This window comes from Protomyctophum parallelum (assembly GCF_964188405.1).
Source record: "Protomyctophum parallelum genome assembly, chromosome: 14".
Taxonomy (NCBI): domain Eukaryota; kingdom Metazoa; phylum Chordata; class Actinopteri; order Myctophiformes; family Myctophidae; genus Protomyctophum; species Protomyctophum parallelum.
The window spans coordinates 36807010-36835005 of NC_139709.1; the positions used below are offsets into that span (position 1 = coordinate 36807010).

The window sequence follows — 27996 nt, forward strand, 5'->3', positions numbered from 1 at the left end:
GGGTGACAGGGGTCGCCCCCTGGGGGTCACCGGGGGTGACCGCGGCCGTACTGAATGACTCTCTGTCACTGTCACTACTGTATGGTCACCACTGTCACGCATACTGTAGTAGCGCCTGGTCTACTACAGATGGACAACACTCTACTGGTCCGCTGACTGAAGGTTACGACTGGTGTGTGTGTGTGTGTGTGTGTGTGTGTGTGTGTGTGTGTGTGTGTGTGTGTGTGTGTTGCTTACGTAAGTCTGTGTTCAAGTTTAAAGGGCCGGCAGTGTGTTGCGTGTGTGCTGACGTACTTCCGTGTGCCAGTTTAAAGGGACGGCGTGTCGTGTGGTCTGGCCACAGACGTCAGAGGGGGCGTGTCCATGTCTCTCTCTCACACACACACACACTTGTACCGTGTTGAGCCCCGGTTCCATGACTGACGCTAGCTTGTACCATGCTTGTGCCACCAGATGCCAGAGCAGTTTGACCACGCCGTGGTTCTGAACCAGCTGAGGTACTCGGGCATGCTGGAGACGGTCAAGATCCGCAGGACGGGCTTTCCCGTCCGCAGGCCCTTCCAGGAGTTCTGCTTCAGGTGGGTCCACTTTGATTGAAGTATGTCGTGACCTGAGAGGCCAATTCTAACAAATTCCTTCTAAATCACGTATAGTTCTCAAACCTTGTTGTGCCAACGACCCCCAAATTGATATGTATTTGCCTAAAATTGTGCCTAAAATGCTTTCCCCTATTGAATTGATTAAACAGAAAATGTACACTAAACTGCACATTAATTGCTGCTCTGCAAATGCATGTTAAAGGCAAGTTAAGAGAACGCAATGCAAAGCAGAATGTCCGCAATAACAGGCCCAATGTGCATGGCCCAACAAGATATGAAATTGTCTAAAGGCCACACCAATGCAACTCCTTGCAAATTGCAACTATTTGCCTAGTCAGGCAATTTAAACTGGTTGTACGTTGCGACTATAGTTGTATTGGTGTGGACTGGCCTTTAGATTAAAGACAAAAGGGGGCACGGTGGCACAGTTGGTAGTGCTGTCGCCTCACAGCTAGAAGGTCCTGGGTTCGATTCCCGCTGGGGACACTGTGGGCACTGGCGGCGTGTTCCCTCCTCCGCGTCATCAGTGCCCATACCCGAGGCGGGGTTTGGCGATAGGGCCTTTCTGTGTGGAGTTTGCATGTTCTCCCTGTGTCCCCTAGGGTAGATACCCTCACAAAAACATGCCGTAATCCTGGTCTCTAAAACTTCCTCTCCCTGGCCAGCCGGGGCGCTTGATGGAGGGGAAAGGAACTGGTCGGAATAACGTGTCCCTTCCACGCGCTACGTCCGGCCGGGGAAATTCCCCTCTGTCAGGTGAAAAGAAGCAGCTTGGACTCCTCATGCATAGAAGGAGGCATGAGGTCAGTCCGCTGCCCCCCCAGGTTGGCAGAGGAAGTGTAGCGCCCAGGATTACATTAGATAATTGGCACTGGGTGAAAAGAAAACTGGGTTACAAAATCGTGGGATAAAAATTTAAAGAAAAAATAAAATAGATTATAGACAATTTTAATGGGTCAAACTATAGCATGTTCACCAGCATCTTCCATAATTCCTGATGGTCTCTGATAGTTCCGAAAAGCAGAGACCTGCTGTAAGGAAATTAGTTCTATGTTTTAGGATACAGTGACTTGTGAGGGGGAATAAACCGATAACCAATTGGCATGGCCAATTGCAACACTTTAATTAAAACCCTTTTTTTGTCAGTTAATATTTTTGCGTAGTTACGCACGTTGGTCTGTCGCAGTTGGCTCGGGGGCTCAAATAGAAAAGGGAAATGATGTTTTATGGTGATATGTGAGGTGCCTTGCTGTATGGTCACCAGGTGAGTCATGTGAACATGTTGTGACTCCGCCCCCTCCCTCAGGTACAAGGCGTTAATGAGGGGCGTGGCTATGCAGGAGGACCCCAGGGGGCGGTGCCTGCAGTTGCTCCACCTCTACGACGCCAGCTGTGTAGAATGGCAGCTGGGGAAGACCAAGGTGAGAGATACTTTATGCTTAATTCATATTCATATTGATTTATTATAAACTGCAGTTTTATTGCGTGCGTGACTTCCACACGCACGCACACACACACACACACACACACATGCATGTACGCACACTCGCACACACACACACACACACACACTGACAGCAGAAGAAAAAATGCAAGAGTCAAGACACCAATATGTTCATCAGGATCAGTTAGGGATTCAGTGTCTTGCTCAACGACACTTCTACACACGTACATGTGTGTTTTTGTTTTGTATTTGACTGCATACTGTGTGTGGTACTGTGTGTGCATGAGTGTATGTGTGTTTATACACACGCACGCACACAGAATAGCAGCAGCATGCCAATTAATGGCACACACAAATCCTGTTTAATCATTACTATGCTAATTAGCGCTACAAAGAGGCGCTAGCGGCCTCCGCTAACATCTGACCGACGCTGTTAAGCTCTTTGTGAGCGGGGGGTCAGAGGTCAAACCCCAGGAGAGCAAGGAACTCTGGGATACACAGCGGAGGACCCATAACTTCCAGGGGATTGAGTTTGCAGCCATAAAGCTGCATGTAAACAATGACACTGGCATGTGTCGCTGTCACACAAGAAACCTTGCATCTCCAATTCTCCATATTTCAAGTTTTTACGTTTATTCTTAAATTAGTGCTCTACTTTGGCATAGGAAAATATCACAAATAGCAGATCTTCAAGCTCACAGTCTGACACGCGCATGTGTGTGTGTGTCTGTGTGTGTGTCTGTCTGTCTGTCTGGGCAATTTAAACAATGACCCTGGCACACACGCATACACATGCACACGCACACACACACACACACACACGCACAGTCGCACACACACACACACTGACCCTGACATGTTGCAAAAAAGCGCCGCAAGCGCAGCACAGCAGAGTGCATTTAAATCAATGTTACGGCAGGACATTAAAGAACCACTTCACCCATTTTCTAAGCTCATCTTCACATAATTGGTGCTCACAAATGCTCATTAGTAAGTTGCCATCTGCCATGACACAGCACCGTTTCTGTCTGCTCAGAAGGGCGGTTCAGAAACCTGCGTACCAGTGACATCATCGATGGGGATTCCAAGCCAATAGAAACTAAAGTCTTTCTCTTGCTGGAAAGTTTAGCATGCTGAAACAGAAACTTCTAACTGGTGTGTGTGTGTGTGTGTGTGTGTGTGTGTGTGTGTGCGCGTGCAGGTGTTTCTAAAGGAGTCTCTGGAGCATCGGTTGGAGAACCAGAGGGAGGTGGAGGTGTTGAAAGCAGCTATGATCATCCAGGCTCACATCATGGGATACATGGCCAGGTACGCACGCACGCACGCATGCACAGAACACATACAAAGCTCCAATAAACACACACAACACGAGAATTGAAAGACTGACAAACAGAACCACAGACAGACAGACTGTCTTAACATCAATAAAGATTTATGATTATTATAATTCTTTTGTGTGTTGTCCCCGGCCACAGGAAGCAGTATAGGAAGCTGCTGCGGTGCGTGGTGGTCATCCAGAAGAACGTGCGTGCGCTGCTCGAGCGCAGGAAGTACACGCTGGTGCGCTGCGCCGCGCTGACGCTGCAGCGCCACCTGAGAGGACGCAGGGCGCGCCGCACCTACTGCCACCTGCTGGAGGAGAGGAGACAACGCCTCCTAGTGGAGGAGAGGAGGAGGCGCGAGGAGGAGGAGGCAGAACTGGAGAGGAGGAGGAGACACCTGGAGGAGGAGCTGGAGAGGTGCGCGTCTGTCTGTCTGTCTGTCTGCGTGTGTCATGTGGTGCAACCACTCCCAGGAACAGCAATGTCCCTATGTCCATCCCTATGTCTGTATGTCCCTATGTTTAGGGTACCAACAGGGGGCGCTGTTGCACCACTCACTTCAGACAGGTCTGATTTTTATAGTTTTAGTCATAGTCTTAGTCATTTGAAACATTTTAGTTTTAGTCCAATTTTAGGTTGACTAAATATCATGACAAGAGTTTTTGGTCGACTAGTTGATTTAGTGAACTGAATATCGCCAGGATGACGTCTAATGCCTGATGTATTCTTGTCTGTGTGACGGAAATAGTAGATCGGCTATTTTCGGAGCGTGTCTGTCAGTCTGTCTGTCTGCGTGCGTGCGTTTGAAGGCTGTGTGTGTGTTGTGTATCTGGGATCTGTATTAACCTCGTTTCAGATGACTGATGGGTCTTCAATTCAATCTAACCGAATATGTCTGTTCCACTTTATTGTATCATGACAGCTGCATTACATTATCTGTCTGTCTGTCTGTCTGTCTGTCTGTCTGTAGGGAGAGACGGAGGCTGGAGATGGAGAGATTGTCCAGAGAGGTGAGACCCATTCGGTTTACTGTAAAAGACACTGTAACCCATTTAGACCTGAGGCCGATTCTACAAATCAGAAGCAAAGATTTAAGTTTACTTTGCTTTAAAACAAACATGATAGCCTATATTCAAGGATTGTGCCAATTTTCATGATTTTCCCAAAAATAGAAGATCTACAAGTTAACAGCGCCTGCTTTTGAATATTCTGGAAACCCGGCTAATTAAACGAAACTTATGAAATGCACGAATGGCGGAAATGACTAACCGACAGTGTGAGAGTGTACAAATGGAACCAAATCAATGTGGGGGTCCTTGACATAAAAATGCCCTAGACCAGTGGTTCCCAAAGTGGGGTCCATGCAGGCATCCAGTCTCTCTTCTGGTTCATGAACATCTGTGTTTTCTCCTCCCATGCAGGCTGAGGAGCTGAGGAGACTAGAGGAGCTGCGACAGGCTGAACATCTGGCCGCTCTGACCCCCACCCCTACGCCCACGGAGGAGCAGGAGGCCTCCTCATTGGAGGAAGACGAGGAGGAGGAGGTGTCAGAGGCAGGAGAGGAAGAGGCGTCCACAGCCATCCGTCCCCAGGAGGCGTCCAAGGTGGAGGAGATCTTACGGTTGGAGCGGGAGATCCAGGTTAGTGACGGCATTCATTTTGACTGCACATTTTGAGTGGAAATGTGTCCCTATGTCCATCCCTATGTCTGTATGTCCCTATGTTTAGGGTACCAACAAGGGGCGCTGTTGCACCACTCACTTCAGACAGGTCTGATTTTTATAGTTTTAGTCATAGTCTTAGTCATTTGAAACATTTTAGTTTTAGTCCAGTTTTAGGTTTGACTATTTAGTGAACTGAATATCGCCAGGATGCCTGATTTGTTCTTGTGTGTTATTTTGGGAGTGTGACACCCGTCCCACGAACAGCCAAGCATATAATATGACTTGTCTTAGTTCTACTGCATGTCTACTCCACTAGTCGTCCCTAATCTCTCCGAGCTGCGCTACTGAATCTGCTGGCAGGGGCATATATAACGTGTGTACATCGGGGATTAGTGGAATGAAAACAGAAGGGCCCCACCAGGGGAGGACCAAACGGGCCAACATCCTGTTATCCACATTCTATTAGAGGAAAGGAAACAAACAGCAGAGGGTGCTGTTTTGTTCCCAGAATGAGTCGTCCCTAACATGTCTGTCTAGGTCTTTTTAGCCCATGCACTGCCTTCTGCATCCCAACGTAGATGACGCACCCCCAAAGCCCGACACTTGGGGGGCATGTTGATGTCAAAAATGTGAAAAATGAAATAAATGTATTACAAGATGTATTTATATCAGCGAGATTATGTCTTACATTGTCATCTATTGCCCTTAAAAAACATTTCATTGGTTGGCATGAAATTGCATCATAACTACCGTAAACAAACATTAAAGTCCATAGACTTAGCTGGGCGACGGGGAATTTATAATTATACACTCTAAAAATCCATAAAAAATCTATAGACTAGTTTTTTATTTGTTGACAAAATTGTCAGTACATTTAGTCATAGTTTAGTCATCATAGCTTAGTTTTCATTGAGTTTTCGTCAGTGAAATTAGGTAGTCGACAGACATTTTTCATCACAGTTTTATTCGACGAAATAGACACCGCTTCTATATGCATGGGAGACAATGGAAACGGGCCTCTGGGGCTTTGTCGTGGTTTCTTTTTTCTTCTTCTTCAATTCTGACCAACTGTTTTTCCAACCAATGGGTGCATGCAGGCGCTGCAGCGTCAGAAGGAGAGGGAGGAGCTATCTCTGACGGAGGCGTCGCTGCTCCGCCTCGAGCTGCTGCGCGACCAGGAGCTGCGCCACCTGGAGGAGGAGGCGTGCCTGGCGGCACAGCACTTCCTGGACTCGCTCAACTTCGACGAGATCGACGAGTGCGTGCGCAACATCGAGACGTCGCTGGGCGTCGGCCCCGGCGAGGAGGAGAAGAAGGAGGGCGGAGGGGGAGGAGGAGGAGGAGGAGGGAGGAGACACCCAGAAAGGTACGCCCCTTTTTTATGTGGGTCCAAGCACAGAGCTATAATAATAATATCTCAAACTTATATAGCGCTTTTCTGAGTACCCAAAGACGCTTTACATGGGGGGTCTTTACAGAGAACAACACAAATAAAAACAACTTTACAATATTATTATTTTCGGACGCACAAGGTTATGACGATTGCGTTTTCATCCTTGTCAATAAAAACATCGAACCCATCGGCGAATCAATCGTGAAGGGAGGAAGAGGAGGACGTGGACGAAGGTTTCGGCGCTGACGACGAGGCGTTCAAAGACTCGCCCAACCCCAGCGAGCACGGCCACTCGGACGGCCAGCGCACTAGCGGCATCCGCACCAGCGACGACTCGTCGGCCGAGGAGGACCCGTACGCCAACGACGGTGTCCTGCCGCCGCCCCTCCCGCTGCTGACCCCGCCCACCATGACCCTCCCCCTGCCGCCGGTGCCACACCCCCCTCTGGCCGCCGCGCCCCCCGGAGGCCACAGCGCCTCGTCCAGCGGAGACTCCGCCTACTGCCTCCCGCAGGTATGTACCGTACGACCCCAACGGCGCCGTCGTTGTAGAATTGGCCTGATTTCAGTTAATTAGAGCTATTTGGAGTTATTAACTGCAATTACTTTGAACTAATCACACAATTATTAATTGCTATTTTATTGAGCTTATTATGAGATTATGTTATAATTATGTAATACATTTTTATTATTACATTATATCACTATATATTCTAATGTTCAATGCAAGCTACACGTTTGTAAATCAGCCATTTTCAACACAAAAAAACGGTGTGGGGCAAACGTCACGTCAGCTAAACTCCGACGACCTTGACCTCCCCACCCACAGGGGGCGCCCTCCTCGGAGGCTACGTCAGACGAGCTGGTGGAGCTGATCCCGCCGGACGAGGACTCTGACTACGACCAGGACGACTATGACGAGGGCGCCATCGTGTCCAGCGGCAGCCTGGCTCTGTCGGGGCCCCGCAGCGCCGGGTGGTCCCCGGACTGCAGGGGCTCCGTGGGCACCTACAACAGCTCAGGGGCCTACCGCTTCAGCTCCGAGGGAGCGCAGTCATCGGTGGGCATACAACTCTACGCCTGTCACAGTTAGGACATAATCGCCTAATCGGAATTATTTGAGATAATCGCAGTTATTTTTGTAGATCAGCTGAGAGACAGACAGAGTGGGAGACACAGACAGTAGGACAGCTGAGAGACAGACAGAGTGGGAGACACAGACAGTAGGACAGCTGAGAGACAGACAGAGTGGGAGACACAGACAGTAGGACAGCTGAGAGACAGACAGAGTGGGAGACACAGACAGTAGGACAGCTGAGAGACAGACAGAGTGGGAGACACAGACAGTAGGACAGCTGAGAGACAGACAGAGTGGGAGACACAGACAGTAGGACAGCTGAGAGACAGACAGAGTGGGAGACACAGACAGTAGGACAGCTGAGAGGGAGACAGTGTAGAGGAATGACAATAATAATAATAATAATACAGATAATACGTCTCAGTGGTGAATTACAGGCTAACTTTTAAAACATCATTGTGTACCTCTTCATATTCTCCATGGCAGTTCGAGGACAGTGAGGATGACTTTGATCGTTTCGACACCGATGACGAGCTGTCGTACCGACGAGACTCTGTCTACAGCTGTGTCACTCTGCCGTACTTCCACAGCTTCCTCTACATCAAAGGTGTGTGTGCGTGTGCGTGTGCATGTGCGTGTGTGTGTGTGTGTGTGTGTGTGCGTGTGCCACCATGTCAAACTACTCTGATAAAGTAAAAATGTACTAGAGTAAAAGTAGTATTTGCATTAAAATGTAGCTATACTTAAAAGTACCAAAAGTACTCATTTTGCAGATCGAATGTTCCATTTCACTTTTTTTGTAAAACTGGTCTCGACCCAATGCTTGGGAACCAGTGTCATAAAGTGGATCCACATGATTCCATCTGTCTGGTCACCACTAGATGGCACTGCAGTCATTATAAAGAAACCACATCTTTCTTCTGCATCATATCTGTGGCATAGACTGTAAAAAATATGGACAAAGCGTTCCCCGGGTCTAACATGAACGTAAAATGAAGCCTGTAATGATATGCTAATTCCTGATGTAAGTCGCCATCTTTCTAGATCCGTTTGGTACCAGCTGGCCATTGGCTGGCTCCGTTTTGTACCAGCTGGTCATTGGCTGCCCAGACAACGAGGCGGGACTTCCCCCCTTTTTCTCTGTTGGTTTTTATTTTGACTCGAGTGGGAGGAGAAGACTCTTGAGTGGGAGGGGAATCCCGATCATAGACTGTAACGGTAGCCACGCCCCTCAGAACATACGCGACTTTATGGTCATTTTTTTAATTAATGGGACCATAATTTTCCAAAAAGAATATTATGACATTAGAAATGAGACTTTAAACTAGTGACTGGAAGAAGAAAGTATTCATGACCATGTTTATTAAGGTAATACAGTCTAGGTGAAGTTGGGCCAAAATACATGGGCCTCTATGGAGCTATGGGGCTTTTTGGGTCCAGTCCAGCAGTCCAACAGGCCATTATATGAACTACCGATTTCAAATGAGGCTTCACGAAATATCTGGCTGACTGCCCCCCTGATCTGTGGTCAAGAACCCACAAATTAAATTAATATAGATTTGGCCACGGAACCCCATCTGAACATAATGTAGGGACCCCAATACAAGATTTGTTTGTTAAAATATATTTAAAAAACTATTTCACAATATCATATTTTTTAAATAGCACATACAAGATGTGACGTGTTGTGAGCCAAATGGCCAACGGTGATTAACAGCAGCACTATGTAACCTTTTAACAACTAGCCCTATGTCCCACACAATTATAAAAAATAAAAATAAAGTTTCATGTTTAAGCAATAACACTCATAAATATGTATAGACTAGACTATAGTCTAGTCTATATAGGGCGGTACCCGCTAGGAGCTTGACTATTACTACGTATAGGGGAGATAGTGAGTTTCATCCTGGCATTCTCTCTCTCTCTCTCTCTCTCTCTCTCTCTCTCTCTCTCTCTCTCTCTCAGGGGGCCTGATGAACACGTGGAAGCGGCGCTGGTGCGTGCTGAAGGATGAGACCTTCCTGTGGTTCCGGGCCAAGCAGGAGGCCCTGAAGCAGGGCTGGCTGCACAAGAAAGGCGGCGGCTCGTCCACGCTGTCGCGGCGCAACTGGAAGCGCCGCTGGTTTGTCCTCCGGCAGAGCAAGCTCATGTACTTCGAGAACGACGGCGAGGAGAAGATGAAGGGCATGCTGGAGATACACCACGCCAAGTAAGGCACCCGTTCACTAGAGATACACCACGCCAAGTAAGGCACCCGTTCACTAGAGCTACGGGGGTCTTTTATTCAGAGGAAAACTTTAGCCAAACGGTTTAAGTGATTAACCCATTTAGGCCTGACCTCAAAATTTAAAAGAATTCTTCTAAATCCTCCAGTTTTCTGAAACATTGGTTGAAAGTAGCTATCTGAAGGGCGCTCGGGTGGTGCAGTGGTAAAGTGCCTGACCACCACCACAGAGGCCGTGGGTTCAAATCCACCGCGGTGCATCTGGCTTTGCTCAACGTCTACTGTCTGTATGTGAACACAATTGCCCGTGTTGGGGGGAGGGAAGCCGGACGGGAAGGACGCGATCTGTAAACTCACCGCACGGCGCGCAATCATGATAAATGGGTTTGTTTCTTTGCAGAGAGATCGTGGACATCACAGGTAAAGAGAACGGCATCGACATCGTGATGGAAGAACGAACCTATCACCTGATCGCCGAGTCTGCCGAGGACGCCAGGTCTGTCTGTCTGCCAGTTGTCTATGTACAGTACAGTACCCTGCATGTAGCTGTACAGTACAGTATGTACAGTACAGTACCCTGCATGTAGCTGTCAGCGTTTTGACTGTGATTATATTATTTGCGATATATGTTCTTTATTCTCCAATAGTCTCCTCCGTGCATAGTTCCAGGTTTCCAGAAGTGTGTCATATACTGTACACTGCATGTTGCCTGTTCCAGTTAATTTCCTCATAGATATGTCGGATTGGCTCAGCCAGAAACATTATGTATTATTTGCATGTGTTTCTGGTTCAAATCTGCTGCCGAGGGCCAATCAAATTACGTTACTGACTGTATATGGGAAAATGGACCGGAACAGGAAGGATGTGCAGTCATGTCATCTTCTGGAAACCAAAATGAGTGGCAAATGGAGTGGCAAAGTGAGTTGTCTAATGCAATCAGACTTTTCTATTTGGATGTATTGGCTGTCAAGGCCCGAAAGTAGTTTTTTGCCACTCAGTAGGCGGCGTTCCCACATTACTTATGCGTATGATGCAACCTTTATAAAATTAATGCTCGTCTCAGGAAAATAAAAGAAGACATATCACACGTTGTTCTAAATAAACAAAATTGTGGGATAATAATTTTAGTTAAAAAAAAATTATTCACAGAGCCTACTCTAAGACACACCTTGATCTTGTACAGTTTGTTAATATGAATATTGTTATTCTTTTTGTATTGCCTTTACAGTCAGTGGTTCAGTGTTCTGAGTCAAGTTCACGGCTCTACGGAGCAGGAGATCAGAGAGATGCACGACGAACAGGCCAACCCCCAGAATGCTGTGGTACGTACTGTGTGTGTGTGTGTGTGTGTGTGTGTGTGTGTGTGTGTGTGTGTGTGTGTGTGTGTGTGTGTGTGTGTGTGTGTGTGTGTGTGTGTGTGTGTGTGTGTGTGTGTGTGTGTGTGGCGTGTGGCGTGTGTGTGTGTGTGTGTGTGTGTGTGTGTGTGTGTGTGTGTGTGTGTGTGTTCATAGATTTAATCTTACTTCCCGTTGTTGTCGATCGCATCGAGAGTGTTTTGGCTACATTTTGCTGCTACATTCACATCCGGCATAATATCCGGTCCGTCGGTAAAAGTGCTCCGTTGCTATAAATCGATTGGGCGCTATAATTGAATGCATTAAATAACCTCGGGCAATTAGAGTGTTGTTTATTAGTTTTATTAGAACAGTGTAACTTAAAGCAGCACTGTAACCTTTTTAAATGAATAACATCTGTATGTAGAGTATGTGAAATTGTGAATATAATATAACTTGTACAAGTGGTTGTATCTTGTCTCCCTGCTCTTCTATTGAGACATTGAGGTCGTGTCAAAGGTCATGTCTCACCTAGACACAGCATCTGACACGAATTCTGACCTGATGGTCAAGATTCAATGTATCCCCTGAGCAAGCAGGCCGGCTCTATTAGCTCAATGGTATAGAAAATGTCAGCACTTGCACAGGAACCCAGGTTCAAATCCGGGAAAGAGGTATAGAGCTTGTAACTTCAAACTCAGACGTTTAACGTGTAACTCAGACTTCATGGTTTGGTTTAAAAATATCCCCCAATTAATTTGTATTTATTTTTAAATGGCATTGATCAAATTGCTGTGCTAAAATGTACATGTCCTCACAATCACAAGTATGTGTGTATCTGTGTGCGCGCGGTGTGTTGAGAGAATATGCCAACCACAGTGAAATAATGATGAGACTCCAGCAAGGTTGAGAAAGGTCGAAGTCATTATCTACTCTCTACTGTCTGCACACATGCACACTCGCACAGACTCGCACGCACGTGTACGCAGTATGACAACTCATTGTTATGCTCCCCCCCACTCTCTCTCTCTCTCTCTCTCTCTCTCTCTCTCTAGGGTACATTGGATGTAGGGATGATAGATTCAGTGTGTGCGTCGGACAACCCAGAGAGGTGAGCAGCTGCAGACAGCATACTAATGACTCCACCCTCCTGGGACATCACATCTGCACACCTTCACTCACACACTGTACATACTGAATATAAATGTATTTTTGTCGGGTCTTTTACATACATTCTATGTAAAAAAAGAACTACAAGCCTTGAGTGAACTTGTAGATCTGAAAGAAACATAAAATGTTGACACATGGAGATACAAGGTTTCTGCCTGACACTTTATGATTAACACTTGAGTGTCTGAGGTCTTTCTGACCCATTTTGAGATTTTGAAGTTGATTATCTTTGCCCGTGAAGCTCTCAGAAGGTTCCCCTTCCATGACTCTCTCCTCTCCTCTCCTCTCCTCTCCTCTCCTCTCCTCTCCTCTCCTCTCCTCTCCTCTCCTCTCCTCTCCTCTCCTCTCCTCTCCTCTCCTCTCCTCTCCTCTCCTCTCCTCTCCTCTCCTCTCCTCTCCTCTCCTCTTCTTATCCTCTCCTCTCCCTCTCCTCTTCTTATCCTCTCCTCTCCTCTCCCTCTCCTCTTCTTATCCTCTCCTCTCCTCTCCTCCAGGCCTAACTCCTTCGTAATGATAACAGCCAACCGGGTGCTCCATTGCAACGCTGACACCCCAGAGGAGATGCACCACTGGATCACTCTGCTGCAGAGGTCTAAGGGAGACACGCGCGTCGAAGGACAGGAGTTCATCATTAGAGGTATTGCACGCACGCACGCACACACGCACACACACTGTATGCACTGGAGGGGGGACTTTGTGTCTATGAAATGAAAAGCCTTGAGAATGGCTGTAGTAAATATTATATCCAGCAGGTGTCACTCTTTAACCATGTATGTTTACGGTGTGGCTCTGTCTGTTTGTCCAGAACTAATCTCAACTGCTGGAACAAATTTCACAAAAACAAATTTCACAAAAACAAATTTCACAAAAACAAATTTCACAAAAACAAATTTCACAAAAACAAATTTCACAAAAACAAATTTCACAAAAACAAATTTCACAAAAACAAATTTCACCCACTTCTGTTAACCCTGTGATGTGACTGTGACTCAGCTACAGTGTAATTACACATGCAGTACATGACACACAATTTTTTACAGTTCAGTCACAACTTCTATTAACTATAACTAAGCCATTTATTTATTTTCACACCAAGGTCCAGGTATTTATTCGGCATTTGAGCCACGGACCACCATTCGATGAGATTTAGCCTCTCAGATCAAAAAATTGGATAGCCAAAGTATTTGGTTAAAGTGGTTTAAATCTAAAGTGATACAGATGCCTTTCAGCGTTTAATGTGTTAGATGAGCAGTGGTGATGGTTATGACGATGAGGATGATGATGATGATGATGATGATGATGGTGGTGGTGGTGCTCCTTCATCAGGGTGGCTACACAAGGAGATGAGGAACAGCAGCAGAGGGTCTCTGAAGCTGAAGAAGCGCTGGTTCCTCCTCACCCACAACTCCCTGGACTACTACAAGAGCTCGGAGCGCCACGCCCTGAAGCTGGGCACGCTGGTGCTCAACAGCCTGTGTTCTGTGGTGCAGCCCGACGAGAAGGTCTTCAAAGAGACAGGTTTGAACAGTGCTCTTTTTTTAATACACATTGATTACGGTTCACAACTGTGTTCTCTACGCGCTTGTAACACTCCGGTTCGGGTGTGAGACTCCCACTCTATGGGAACGCAGATTTTAGAATCGTAATATCTCGGATTCTTCTTTTTGGATCAAAACAATCACCGGTTACAAAATGTATGTTTCTGGTGAATTAAATAACATTTGCGGGACTTCACATTACATAGCACATTCACTTCCTGATTCCTGGTTTCTGAGGGAATCGGTCCATGTGACAGAGGGGTCAAAACCATAGGTCCATGTGACAGAGGGGTCAAAACCATAGATCCATGTGACAGAGGGGTCAAAACCATAGGTCCATGTGACAGAGGGGTCAAAACCATAGGTCCATGTGACAGAGGGGTCAAAACCATAGGTCCATGTGACAGAGGGGTCAAAACCATAGGTCCATGTGACAGAGGGGTCAAAACCATAGGTCCATGTGACAGAGGTGTCAAAACCATAGGTCCATGTGACAGAGGTGTCAAAACCATAGATCCATGTGACAGAGGGGTCAGAACCATAGATCCATGTGACAGAGGGGTCAGAACCATAGATCCATGTGACAGAGGGGTCAAAACCATAGATCCATGTGACAGAGGGGTCAAAACCATAGATCCATGTGACAGAGGGGTCAAAACCATAGGTCCATGTGACAGAGGGGTCAAAACCATAGGTCCATGTGACAGAGGGGTCAAAACCATAGGTCCATGTGACAGAGGGGTCAAAACCATAGGTCCATGTGACAGAGGGGTCAAAACCATAGGTCCATGTGACAGAGGGGTCAAAACCATAGATCCATGTGACAGAGGGGTCAAAACCATAGATCCATGTGACAGAGGGGTCAAAACCATAGATCCATGTGACAGAGGGGTCAAAACCATAGATCCATGTGACAGAGGGGTCAAAACCATAGGTCCATGTGACAGAGGGGTCAAAACCATAGATCCATGTGACAGAGGGGTCAAAACCATAGGTCCATGTGACAGAGGGGTCAAAACCATAGGTCCATGTGACAGAGGGGTCAAAACCATAGATCCATGTGACAGAGGGGTCAAAACCATAGATCCATGTGACAGAGGGGTCAAAACCATAGATCCATGTGACAGAGGGGTCAAAGTTGAACGAAAGTTGTGCTATATGGTAGAAATACAGTAGGTTAACAATTACAAATGACGATAGTTTTGTGGATTGATGGATTTAACGAGTGGCACCCCCAGACCCCCTTAATGACCGGTACTACTTAATCACCAAACGAACTCCCACCACGGGAATCAATTAATACCTTTGTAACCACTATATTAATTGCAAGTATTTCCTACAGCTTTATGTCCAAGAATCTGCTTTTTTTTTAACAAATAATAATGTATGATAATATAATGAGATTGGAGCTTTGAAGAAGTCTAAATGATTGTGTCTGTGTATCATTTCAGGCTACTGGAATGTGATTGTGTGCGGTCGCAAACACTCCTACCGCCTGTACACCAAACTGCTGAACGAGGCCACCCGCTGGGCGAGCGCGGTACAGAACGTCATCGACACCAAGGCGCCCATCGACACGCCCACCCAGCAGCTCATACAGGACATCAAGGTATGACATCATAGCATAGCACCGTTCATGACATCATATCATCTCTGTCGGGTGAAAACCTCATTATGTGTGTGTGTCTGTGTGTGTGTGTGTGTGTGTGTGTAGGAGAACTGTCTGAACTCAGAGGTGGTGGAGCAGATCTACAAGAGGAACCCCATCCTGCGTTACAGCCACCACCCACTGCACTCCCCCCTGTTACCACTGGCTTACGGAGACATACACACTGGCTGTAAGATACACTCCCCCCTGTTACCACTGGCTTACGGGGACATACACACTGGCTGTAAGATACACTCCCCCCTGTTACCACTGGCTTACGGGGACATACACACTGGCTGTAAGATACACTCCCCCCTGTTACCACTGGCTTACGGAGACATACACACTGGCTGTAAGATACACTCCCCCCTGTTACCACTGGCTTACGGAGACATACACACTGGCTGTAAGATACACTCCCCCCTGTTACCACTGGCTGTAAGATACCTGTTACCACTCACTGCCTTACGGGGACATACACACTGGCTGTACGATGCACGCAGCCACGCACACAGCCACGCATGCACACACACACACACACACACACACACACACACACACACACGTAACAAAGTCTTCCAGTCCACTCTTGGAGAAAAATATCTGAAATGTTTCAAATGTATTTGAAATTGCACACAATAAAAACTGCAGTTTTTACGAATTATATTTAAAGGCAGTTTGCTCTGTTCATAATACACCAGTAGTTCTTCTAATCTCCACCTCTCTCCTGTCCGCAACATGAAGCTGTGAAGAGCAAGGCGGGCTACACCAGCACCCTCCAGGAGGAGGCGCTGAAGGTGTTCAGCTCGCTGCAGCACTTGGAGGGCGTGGGGGACCCCGTGCCGGTCATCCAGGGGGTCCTGCGGACGGGCCAGGAGCTGAGGGGCCTACGAGACGAGCTCTACTGCCAGCTGGTCAAGCAGACCACGCGGCCGCCGCAGCCCGGCAGCCCGGGCAACCTGTGCACCTGGAAGATCCTGGCGTGCATGTCCTGCACCTTCCTGCCCTCCCGGAGCATCCTCCGCTACCTCAAGTTCCACCTCAAGAGGTGAGCGGCTGAGAGCCTTGGACCCACTGGTTCCCTAACAGTGGCTCGTTGGGACCCATTTGTGGGTCGCGGACAATTGTTTTTTAATTATTGTCATTTCAAAACATTTAAAAAAATATAAGTTCCTTAAAAAAGTATGCAAATGTTAGTAAACATGAAGTTATCTTTTGTGAGCCATTATTATTTTTTCTTCTTCTTTTTATTTTATTTCATATTTAAATATTAAAGAAGGGTAGGCCTACCTCAAATTGTCAATTGCCATGTTTTATAGGTTTTTAGTTTTTTTTCTTCCACTTTTTTTTATTTATTTTTTATGTATTATATTGGGTAAAATATACCCGGGTTTGGTGATGGTGTGAGTTCTTTATTGTCCACTCAAATATGCCCACCACAAGCCCACATGGCAATGACCCCTGCCTGGCTGGCCTTGTGTTTTTCAGGAGTAGGGAGAAGTTTCCCGGCACAGAGTCGGATCGCTACGCGGCGCTCTGCCTGGACTCCCTGAAGAAGACGCGGCACAGAGAGTACGTCCCCTCGCAGGAGGAGATCCGAGCCATCGTGGCCCGCCAGGACATGACCACCACGGTGCACTGCCACGGAGGAGGCTCCTGCAAGATCACCATCAACTCACACACCACTGCAGGAGAGGTGAGAGGCTGGCACACTCCCCCCCACATATGTCTGAAAACACACATTTAACATGGATCCATTATGTAGTGGGGTGTCCCCTGCTTCATCTCTCTTAGCTATGGGAGTCCTTGGCCTTGGCCTGGACCCCAGAGCAATCGACTAGCTGCACACCCATCCCTAGTTGTCATCATGCCTGTCTGATGTTAGAGTGTGTGTGTGTGTGTGTGTGTGTGTGTGTGTGTGTGTGTGTGTGTGTGTGTGTGTGTGTGTGTGTGTGTGCGTGTGCGTGTGCGTGCATGCGTGCTCGTTCAGGTGGTGGAGAAGCTGATCCGCGGCCTGGCAATGGATGACAGCAGGAACATGTTCGCTCTGTTTGAACACAACGATGTTGCCGATAAAGCCATCGAGAGCCGAGCCATGGTGGCCGATGTCCTCGCCAAGTTTGAAAAGTGAGAGGGAGAGAGAGGGTTTCATTTTACGCTTTCAAGAGTTAAATTGTTAACAACTGCATTACTTAATTTACAAGAAGTCTACACAATTAGATAATGTAGAAGAATTGTTATTTTGATCAATGTTTGCCTGTTGTCTCTTATTGTGAACAAAATCTCAACCAACAACAACAGGTTTTGGGTCTGAGAGGCAAAATCTCATCAAATGGTGGTCCGTGGCTCAAATGCTGAGTATATAATGGACCTTGGTGTAAAAATGGTTGAAAACCACTGTCCTAACGTGTTCTGATCCTCTAGGCTTTCAGCCAGTCCAGACGAGATGAACACCGGCTGGAAGTTCTACTTCAAGCTCTACTGCTTCTTAGACACGGACAACGTTCCCAAGGACAGCGTGGAGTTCGCCTTCATGTTCGAGCAGGTAAAAGAACTCGCGTCATACTCTACCTGCAGTGGTGGGGAAAAGTACTCAAATGTTTTACTTAAGTAAAAGTGTCAATACTGCAATGTAGAAGTAAAGTCTGTTATTAAAAGTTTAGTGCAAAAGCATTGGCATAAAAATGTACTTAACGTACAATTCCATGGTAGCAAGACCACTCGCCCTTGGCGCGGCCCGGGGCGAGATGACTTCCCCTTTTGGCGACAAGTCTTCACTTTTTGGCTAGTGTTTTCTTCACTTTCAGCAACTGCAGCCTTTGCTAGCTACTGTGCTAAAGCAACAAAAATAACATCCGTGCGCAAACCAAAACAAACCAGGGTTGCCACATATCAGGCGCGTTCGGAAATACCACACCGGAGCACACTCTCCTATTAGTTTGCATTGCACAGTGGGCTCAGTGCGCTATTTCCGAACGCGCCCATCATGTAGAGATGAGTCGGTCATGAACGAACGAATCAAAAGAACTAGTTATTTTTGGTGAACGAAACCGATCCGGTCACTTCCGTGAACGATCCGTTCAAAATGCAAATGACGGGGAATCGCCCGGCTGGAAAATAAACAGGCTAATACATACCAAAAAATATATATAGTATTTAATGCTATAAAAACATGAAAATAGATTAGGCTCCTTCTTTATACTAATAGCATTAATAGCATACAATTCATATTACCATAATTGGTTAGTATAGATTAAATATAGGAGGGGCTCAATAACCATGGAAACTAAAGGGATGGAGGGTAGAGAAATGGAGTTAATCAATGATAATATTTTATTTGTGGATATAAATTATATATTTCCCCTCAAATACCTTAGTTTTACCAACATTGTTAATGTGAAATAGTTTCAATATGCTTATTTATTTAAATTGTGATAATTGCTATATCTATTGGAGCTCTGGTGGTCCCAGAAGACAGGGGATGTAAAGAGGAAATTATGCCCGGGTAGAAGGCATCATGCCTGGGGGTGACTGGGAGGAGTGACTGGTGTTGACATCGCGGATCGTCTGACTCTGCCAAAACGGAACAGTTACCCTTAAAAAAACACCTCCATTCAGTTTCATTGTAACTGAGATTTTCGAATTTTTGAATACTGTATTTAGCTATAACGAGCGCAAATGTTCGATGCTAATTGACAGTGCTAGTCTGCTACTACCATAGACCGCAGGGGAAAAAATGGCTACTCTCAACCGCACAAGAGGAGATTAGACCCCATCCCTCCCAAAGAAAATCCCATAGCCTGGAAGGACGGTCGGCCTGGCTCGGCCAATGATTGAACGACTCGTTCGAGTGACTGTTGGGTCCGTGCCATAGAGTATGGTCCGTACGGGAGATCCTATAGTACAGGAACGAAATGAAATGCTTTCTGTTTACAATAGCAGAAGAAGACAGCTTGGATTAATTTAATGTAAACATTGTAACATTGTCACCATAACGTGGTTATTATTAGTTGCTTTGGAATGTACCTGCCATGAGGTCATAATAACGCAGATCACATCGATATATATAGCGCGATATGTACTTGTTTTAGATACAGGATTGATATATAATATATATAATTATTTCGGGCCTTTAGAGGGCAGCAACGGACCATCTTGGGGCTTCACTTTCGGGTCGAGTGGACTTCCCCTTTTGGCGAGAAGACTTCACTTTCCGGGGCGAGTTCTCTCGGACAACCCGCCCCGGAAAGTGAAGACTTCTCGATCAAAGGGGAAGGCCACTCGCCAAAGATGAAGTCCACTCGCCGAGGCGAGTAGTCCGGTATTCCAATTCCATGAATGAGAAAATTCTAGGAAGTAAATTAAGGGACCCATAAAAATGTGTCCACGACGCACAAATGTATTCCGACCCAGTGTTTGGGAACCAGTGCTTTACACTATTAAAATAAAGGCAGAAAACCCCCCCCCCCCAAAATATCTTATTATTATATGAAAACAATGTAATAAAACCCTGCTCACCCCCCCTCCCCCCCAGGCTCATGAAGCGGTGATTCGGGGCCGTTACCCGGCTCCAGAGGATACCCTGCAGTTCCTGGCGGCGGTGAGGCTCCAGTACCTGCTGGGTGACCACAGCCCTGGAGCCGCCGTGCCCGACATGTCCCAGCTGTTCCCCACGGCGCGGCTCCGTGCGCGCGTGCAGAACTCCGCCAAGAGCTTCGCGCCGGGCGCCAACGCTGCCGCGGCGGGGGCGGGGTCCACCACCTCGGGTTCGGTGCAAGGTAGATTCTCTCTCTCCCGCCAGTGTTGATTTTGACAGGAAATTTGGATTTAGTTTGTTTTGGTCGTAGTCTTTTGAATAAAACTGGCCCTTCGCTAAACCCCACCCCAAAAAGCGATTGTCCAATGCCAATCAAAATAGTTTAGCAACCTTTGGTATGCTGGACAAGCTTTCGTCACCTCATGGCTGTGTTGTTGAACACATACACACATACACATACTAATAACTGTAGTCTACTGTCTTACCGTGCATTACATGAGACCTGCCGTCGGGCGGTCGTTAAAGTTGATTGTTGGATACTGTTTCTCCCTCTGACATTTACTCTTATTTCTAGTTTATTGAAATAATGTCATGTACATTTGTCCAGTGTATAGCTTACTACAGGCCTGGTTGACTATATTTAGAAGACATTTTGAAGATCTTGCTACTGAAATGATTGATTATTTATATGGAGAAATCCTATCATTTATCAGGCATCTCAATGTGTGAGAAGGACAGCTTGTCTCCTCACTGCTAGCGTGCCTATTGGACAAGGACGGGTTGGGGAGGGACTTGGTGAAGGGCTATTTTAGAGTCGATTAACACAAATCTTCGCCTCTAGGGTTCCCTGCCACCACAGGGGACCACAACCAAACACATTTTAAGCGTCCTAAGAACAGTGTATTGCGATGTTGCTACTTCAAAAGATTTTAACCCATTCTGAACGGGAACCCATTTTGGTGTTAGCATCATGTTATGCTTTAGCTATTGAAAAATAGCAGATCTACAAGCTCATAGCGTGCCACCGAGTGGCGCGCTACGAGCTTGTAGGTCTGCTATTTTTGAAAAATCGAAGAACGACTGACATTTTTAGAATCTGATCTCAGGTCAGAATGGGTTAATCAGACCAGTGTGTGTGTCCAGTGGAAACCTCGTATGAATCTGAGCTCAGGTCAGAATGAGTTAAACCATGTCACATTTTGCGCTGTAAACAATAATGTGGACTGTGATTCCAACAGCGTCGGAGCGCGGCAGCGCCACTCTGGAGAAGAAGCGCTCCAGCTTCCTGGAAGGGACGCTGAGGCGGAGCTTCCGCAGCGGCTCGCTGAGCCGCCAGAAGATGGAGGAGGAGAATAGCCTGGAGGCGTGGCTTCGGGAGGAGGTGGGGGCGGTGCGCACGTCCCTGATGGACAAGTGGAAGAAGCTGCAGGGCATGAACCAGGAGCAGGCCATGGTCAAGTACATGAACCTGGTCAAAGAGTGGCCCGGCTACGGATCCACCCTGTTCAACGTCGAGGTGAGATCACATACATTAATAACCCTATTATTACTTGCACAAGCAGAGCGCGCAAGTAATAATTTCGCCCGGTCTTCGTTCACCGTGCCAGCCAACCCGCCATTTGATGTGTATGCAAAAAAACAGCAAATCTGTGCCTGGTTTGCTGGGACCAGATCACATAAATGACCATATGTCTTACGTCATCATTTAGAGCTAGTCATACGTATACTATATACATAATCAGTAAAATAAAATAGCAAATTGTGCCTGATCTGCTGGGACCACGTGGGAGTACGTGGTGTGTATACTGTATGTATGACTAGCTCTCAATTATGACGTAAGAAATATGGTAATTTATGTAATCTGGTCCCAGCAAACCAGTCACAAATGTGCTGTTTTATTTGCATACGCATCAAATGGCGGGTTGGCTGGCACGGTTTTGGCGCAAAGTAACCACAGTATACCGCTAATCAACTTACAACTACATACTCTATGTATATGTATACTGTATGTCTTACGTCATCATTTAGAGCTAGTCATACGTATACTATATACATAATCAGTAAAATAAAATAGCAAATTCTGCTGTTTTATTTGCATACGCATCAAGTGGCGGGTTGGCTGGCACGGTGCGCAAGCAGAGCGCGCAAGTAATAATTTCGCCCCCAAGTAATAATTTAGATCCCTTTTAGAAAAATAAATCATGATCTAGAATATATCTACATCGATAAAACTGTATTTCTTATATAGATAGAAACTTGAACCATACTTAATAATACTAGGTGTTTACATGCATAAAGTAGATAGGTACTAGCAAATAGTTACACCTAATAATTAGACATTTCAAACGTTCCTTCACAGAGATACTGAGATTTGACAGTTTACAGCGGTCGAAAGTACTTGCGCGCTCTGCTTGCGCACTAGTTGGCCATTTATGGCCTACTAGTGTGCAACAAGCAAGTATGCACTCGACAGAGTGCAGTTCTAGTTATTATTAAATTGGTCAAAAAGTGGCCTGGGTATGGATCCACCCTTTTCAACGTTGAGGTTCAAGTTCAAGTTCTTTAATAATGTCCCCGGGGGGGGGGGGGGGGGGGGGTGGCAATTATGTTTGCAGCAGATCGTAGAGGTTTGAAATGTAAAAACAGTACAACACAGGTGATCTACTGTGCAACCAGTACATGTCTGTCCTGCAGCCTCACACTAGTGTCTGTGTAAACAGACCATGTTATCACATGATAATCTTCTATTCATTAAAACAACTGACACATTTTAGCTGTAAAGTATTAGGTGATCATTTTGATTTGATTTACGCAATAACCCTACAAACACCCATGCTGGCTAAATCATTTCAAGGATAAGACGCAATACATTCTAGGACTTATACACTATAATAGAAAAGTGCCTTATTTTGTGTGTTTGTTTGGCCCCTTACTACCAGGAAGCCCCCCTTTGTGCCATATTTGGAGACAATTGGACAACTGGTGTGCTGTGGCAAGGCGGACGGACACACACACAAACACAATCCATTGCTTCTTAATTAAAACAGCAAGATGAGAATCCTCTTGTGCCAAATCACAGCACACGTCTCAAGACACGTTTCCATGTGTAGCGCTGACCGTATAGCAGACCTAACATGACCCTCATCAGCTTAGCGATGGTGGGGAGCACAAAACTTCCCTTTAACGGGAAGAATCCTCCAGCTGAACCTGATTCTGACTGAGAGGGCCATCTGCCTTCACCATAGAGAGGGGGGGGGGGGATGGTGGTCCTTCATTAGTCCCATGAGGTAAATTGCAGTTGCCAAATACAGTACCACAGTTAAGATACAGATTACAAGACAAGAAAAACTAGATTGTAGACAAAATTAACGGATTTAGTAATTGACTAAAACTATAACTAAGCCTTGCCGAGCCATATAGACATTTCGGCCATTTGAAAATAGCTGATCTACAAGCTAAGAAATGCCATAAATAAAAAGGTTGTGAATGCAAAGCACTGTGAGCTTGTAGATAGGCTATTGTCATTATTTTGGGTCCCGGGGAGACATAAAATGTCTCTCTTGGGGTCACGACCAAAAAGGTTTGGGAACCACTGTGTTCATGTGTGTTCCTGTATTGTAATCTGTTGCAGTGTCGTGATGGATCGTTCCCAGCAGACCTGTGGCTGGGCGTCAGCAGAGAAGCCATCTCGGTGTACAAGCGAGGAGAGCCCTGGCCTCTGGAGGTCTTCCCTTACGAACAGATCCTCTCCTTCGGCGCTCCGCTGCCCAACGCCTACAAGATCGCCGTGGAAGGACGAGAACTGCTCTTTGAAACCCCTCTGGTATGGACCTGATCTCATTTGGTTTTTAACCAAAAAATTAAATTAATTAATATTTAAGGATATGATATACTATATTTAATAAATACTCTTTGTTTTGCCATTTTCAATAATTATTTTCCCAGAGAATAAAAATATTTATGGTCTTAATGATTCACCAGGAACCTGGGTTGCTTGATTCTACGCTTAAAATAATAAATTGTTCAGGAAGGGTTGCCAATTTCGTCCAATTTATCCTGCATCCTGCATGGGTTCTTTCTCCTGATTGGATGAAATTGGTATCCTGACCTGAAGTGTATTTTCTGTAAAGAGCTGGAGAGAACCAAAATACAAGATCACTTTTATCCGCTTTTTGTCTTAACTTTTAGTCCATATAAAATGTAAGCATAAAATAAAACTAAATTGTTTAACAACATTGTCCTTTCTCCAGGTGATGGATATCGCTAAGCTAATGAAAGCGTACATCAGCATGATCGTCAAGAAGCGCTACAGCAACTGTCAATCAGTCAGCAGCCACGGCAGCCAATCCAGTGCCTGGTGAGGCATCTGGCCCCACCCAGAGTACACACCCACTAACCCCTCCCCTCTCCCCTCCTTATAACCATTCACCACTTTCACCAGCGGAGGTTGCTATGGAGGCCGAGCAGCATCGGCCAATAATCGCAGGCCAAGCAAGGACGCCTATATCCTCAGCATTTCTGGACGAAGCAGAGTTCGGAAAGCATTTGTGGACATTCAAATGCTCGAGCTAAACTTGGTTGTGTGCCGATGCGTGGAAGCAGGCCACGCAACTGCGTAAACATCTGGCTTACGGAGCAGGAGAGGAAATGACGTCTGGGTTTGAGCTGGATTCAAACCCGTGATGTCACGCAACACTCTGGACATTCCGTACGGTCAGGGTTCATGGTTCGATTCCAGAGGCAGTCAATCAAAGTGACCTTGAGCAAGGGCACTTAACCCCTGTACCAGCTCTTTCGTACAGCGCGCCAATCTGTGGCTATAAGACTGTCAAATGAAATGCCTTCGATTATGGCGAACAACCACAGACTGTGCTGTTAATGCTAACCAGCTAGCTCTATGTTTGTCATGCTAACTTAATGGTCTGTACGCTATTGGTTCAAGGCTTTGTTTCAGATTGCAGCCAAATCCAATTTGTTTGTCAAAACTGGTATTTAGGACTGACTGTTAATTTGCAAGTCATCAGCTCGGATTTGTGTATTCATACGTCGCCAAAAACAGCAGAGCTCAGAGCTTGGCTATTTTCCGCAACCAACACTGTCGTATGACGAGGTACAAATCAGGCTTCAGTGTCAGATTGTCCGGAATCTTTCAGAAATCATATTGAATCAACATGAATCATATTTTAAACCACCTGGGAATGTGATTCTGATTTGCAAACAAGTTTTTTTTCCTTCTTGCTGTTCTGACTTGATTAAAATCTGATTCCAATGAAGATCGGCCAAAAGTCTGAGTTGCGCTGCCATGTGTGACCATAGCCTTTAGTGTTACTGAAACTGTACTATATTATTTACACCCAGGAGGGTTGGGGACGAGGAGCGCTTGTTTTGTGTGTACCTCAATGCCCTTAAATCACTTGGCGACAAGGCAGGCGTACACATACACACGAGGCCTTGAGGCTCGCTCCGAGCCAAGAACCACGAAGGGAGCATGTGGCCATGACAAAAGCATGCTGCTAAGTACTTGTCGGCAAACAAGGACAATGTAAATAATTTGCAGCCAGAGTTCGGTGTCCAGCACTTCAAGTGGGATCGTATTTACGAGGACTTAAGGAGGTCATTAAAGTGCCTGGTGATGTCACAAATACATATACCGGTAATGATGATGTCACACAAAAAAAAGACTGAAGCTTTTGGTTCAGGTGTGCCCCTCAAATACCACTTCTGTTCAGAAAGGTGCTGCGTTATCCCTTGAAACAACCACAGGTTTGTACCAGGTCAGCCTTATCCCATTAAGACATGAGACCAGATTCCCTCTTCTTTAAAATGTCTTCTAAATCTTTTCTGAAAAACATATCAGCGGTGCTCAAACATTTTCATGTCAAGGACTTACAGAATTATCTGTATTATTGGACCCCGGACCCCCATCTTAAGATATTTTGTTCCAGGGACCCACAGAAGCAAATATTTGAGTTAAAAAAGTTTGCTGTGAAAGAATATATATTCAAAGATTTGCACACATTTTCAGCTTCTTATGAACAACTATTTTTCAATAGCTAAAGTAGAAAATAATTGGTTAATGTAGTTAAACGCTAAAATGACACAGTTGCGTTCCTGGTCTTAATGGGTTAGATCTAACATTTTGTCGCTGTCGGTGGAAACCTTGTCTGTGACTGGGATCCAATGTAGTTATTAATTAGTCACAGGCTCTTGTTAATACTTTTCTTTGTTTCAATATTTATATTACCAACATACTCACTTTACCACTTTCAACCTGGCAGACCTATTATGGGCATGTCATAGTCGAAAATGTTCAACTACAAAAAAATCTGCATCGCATCCGCAGCACTATGACAAAATATTAAATAGGGCATTAAAGGTATATTCAGTGATTTCACTCAAAAAACCTTAGGTTTCGTTTTTGGCTGTGGGACCCAGCCTTTCGTCCAATCAGGATAGAGAGTCAAAAACGAAACCTAAGGTTTCACTGAATATCACTGAATATACCTTTAACTTGTCAAAACAATGCAACAAGGTTTCTTCTAGACAGTGATGAAAATGATATCTGTCTTCAATCTAACATTCTGTCTTAACATTTGTCAAAAGCATGGAGCCACGTTGAACCGTTATCAAACCAAAGAGCAATGACACTGTCGAGGGCGGAAAACGACTGATTATTTTCCTAGCGATTGTTCTGTCGATTACTTTGAGACACAGATTGAGTAGATGGAAATTATACCATCTTACAATGAGCATTAATGAGGACCAATTATGCGAACATATGGTTGAAAATAGGTGAAGTGCTCATTTGCTCATTGTGTGCGTGATGCAGCCTGGTTCCATATTTAAAACCCCTGTGGTCACAGTAGTGTGAGCCCAGCTTTAAAGGCTGCTATAGAGAGTATGTTTAAGTCCTCGTCTCTCCAGCCCTTTAATTAACCCAAAATACATTTTCAGGTGGGTTACAAATTCCATCCAATGAGGAGAGCAAACCACACAAAGACTGTTCAAGTTTCGCTTGTTTATTTGTTTCATCACTTCCAATTTCACTTGTTTATCCTATATCCTCAGTATGAGTTGTCTCTCCTGATTGGATGAAATTGGTATTCCTCTGAAAATGTGTTTTCCGTTTACTAAAGACCTGGTTATTGAACAAACAATCTACTGTATAGCAAGAATTACCATCTGAATTTAGAACTATTTAATACTTATTTTAACACTAGACAGACAGTACAGTATCATAAAAACCTGTTCATAATGCAGTACAGTACAATATCTTAAACAAAGTGCCAGCCTTCAGCATTTCAGTGGAATCACCGCTGGCGGTAGCTCCATTCCAAAGATAACCGTGTTTGTTCAGGTTTCCTAACTCAGTGCCTTCTTGTATATAATGTACACTTCCTTTATATTCATCCATTTGGGGTTCTTTTTTATTATAAATGTGCAATGTTATATAAATATTATATATTATATAATCAGTGGCTGTACATTTTATAAGTCTTTGCCTTCTCTCTTTTTTCTTTCTTGATCTATGATGACCACACAGTGATTTTGTTGAGGTGATTTTTAAGGTATATTTTGTTTTCTTTCCGGACGTACAGAGAAGCAAAGTGATGAACAGTATACCATTGTCTTGTTTTGTTTGTGTATTAGCTTTGTTACTGAAACGATGATTCTAACAATAAACATATACATATTTATTCTGGGGTCCCATTTATGGTTTTTGCCACTATGACCTTTTTAGAAGGTTTTTCATTACATGCTAAAATACAATTCTGTATTATGACATTTTCTTAGAAGGTTTTTGATGGCATGCTATGTTATGGTATTTCTTTGATGGTTTAGATAGGAGTGGTTCTGAAAGTGGAGTTGGGGGATCCCCCGGGGTAAGAGGGACCCCCTCAGTATGTGCAACTAGTAGTGTGCCAAAGTTTGTACTTTTTGCTCCTTTAAATGGCCATTGCTATAATGCCATTGACAATGCATTGGGAGATTAAGGTTAAATATATTTTTTAAATATGACACTATTCCTATTACACTACACATTA

The 27996-nt window shown here is 45.4% G+C and overlaps 1 protein-coding gene across 1 annotated transcript in view; it reads left to right on the forward strand.

The window, feature by feature from the left end:
- myo10 (myosin X) overlaps positions 1 to 27648 on the forward strand; it is a 145126-nt gene extending 117478 nt beyond the window's left edge. The window contains exons 20-45 of the mRNA XM_083782271.1: positions 454 to 578; positions 1906 to 2020; positions 3245 to 3351; positions 3519 to 3782; positions 4336 to 4375; positions 4787 to 5005; positions 6127 to 6395; positions 6630 to 6936; positions 7252 to 7482; positions 7987 to 8107; positions 9466 to 9709; positions 10125 to 10220; positions 10953 to 11046; positions 12114 to 12169; positions 12723 to 12865; positions 13555 to 13746; positions 15218 to 15375; positions 15481 to 15604; positions 16159 to 16462; positions 16903 to 17110; positions 17405 to 17541; positions 17839 to 17959; positions 19949 to 20192; positions 21190 to 21467; positions 23583 to 23774; positions 24202 to 27648. Of these exons, the coding sequence (XP_083638397.1) occupies positions 454 to 578; positions 1906 to 2020; positions 3245 to 3351; positions 3519 to 3782; positions 4336 to 4375; positions 4787 to 5005; positions 6127 to 6395; positions 6630 to 6936; positions 7252 to 7482; positions 7987 to 8107; positions 9466 to 9709; positions 10125 to 10220; positions 10953 to 11046; positions 12114 to 12169; positions 12723 to 12865; positions 13555 to 13746; positions 15218 to 15375; positions 15481 to 15604; positions 16159 to 16462; positions 16903 to 17110; positions 17405 to 17541; positions 17839 to 17959; positions 19949 to 20192; positions 21190 to 21467; positions 23583 to 23774; positions 24202 to 24312 (4500 nt within the window). The 3' untranslated portion in view covers positions 24313 to 27648. The remainder of the gene's footprint in view (positions 1 to 453; positions 579 to 1905; positions 2021 to 3244; positions 3352 to 3518; positions 3783 to 4335; positions 4376 to 4786; positions 5006 to 6126; positions 6396 to 6629; positions 6937 to 7251; positions 7483 to 7986; positions 8108 to 9465; positions 9710 to 10124; positions 10221 to 10952; positions 11047 to 12113; positions 12170 to 12722; positions 12866 to 13554; positions 13747 to 15217; positions 15376 to 15480; positions 15605 to 16158; positions 16463 to 16902; positions 17111 to 17404; positions 17542 to 17838; positions 17960 to 19948; positions 20193 to 21189; positions 21468 to 23582; positions 23775 to 24201) is intronic.
- The last annotated feature ends 348 nt before the right edge of the window (positions 27649 to 27996 follow it).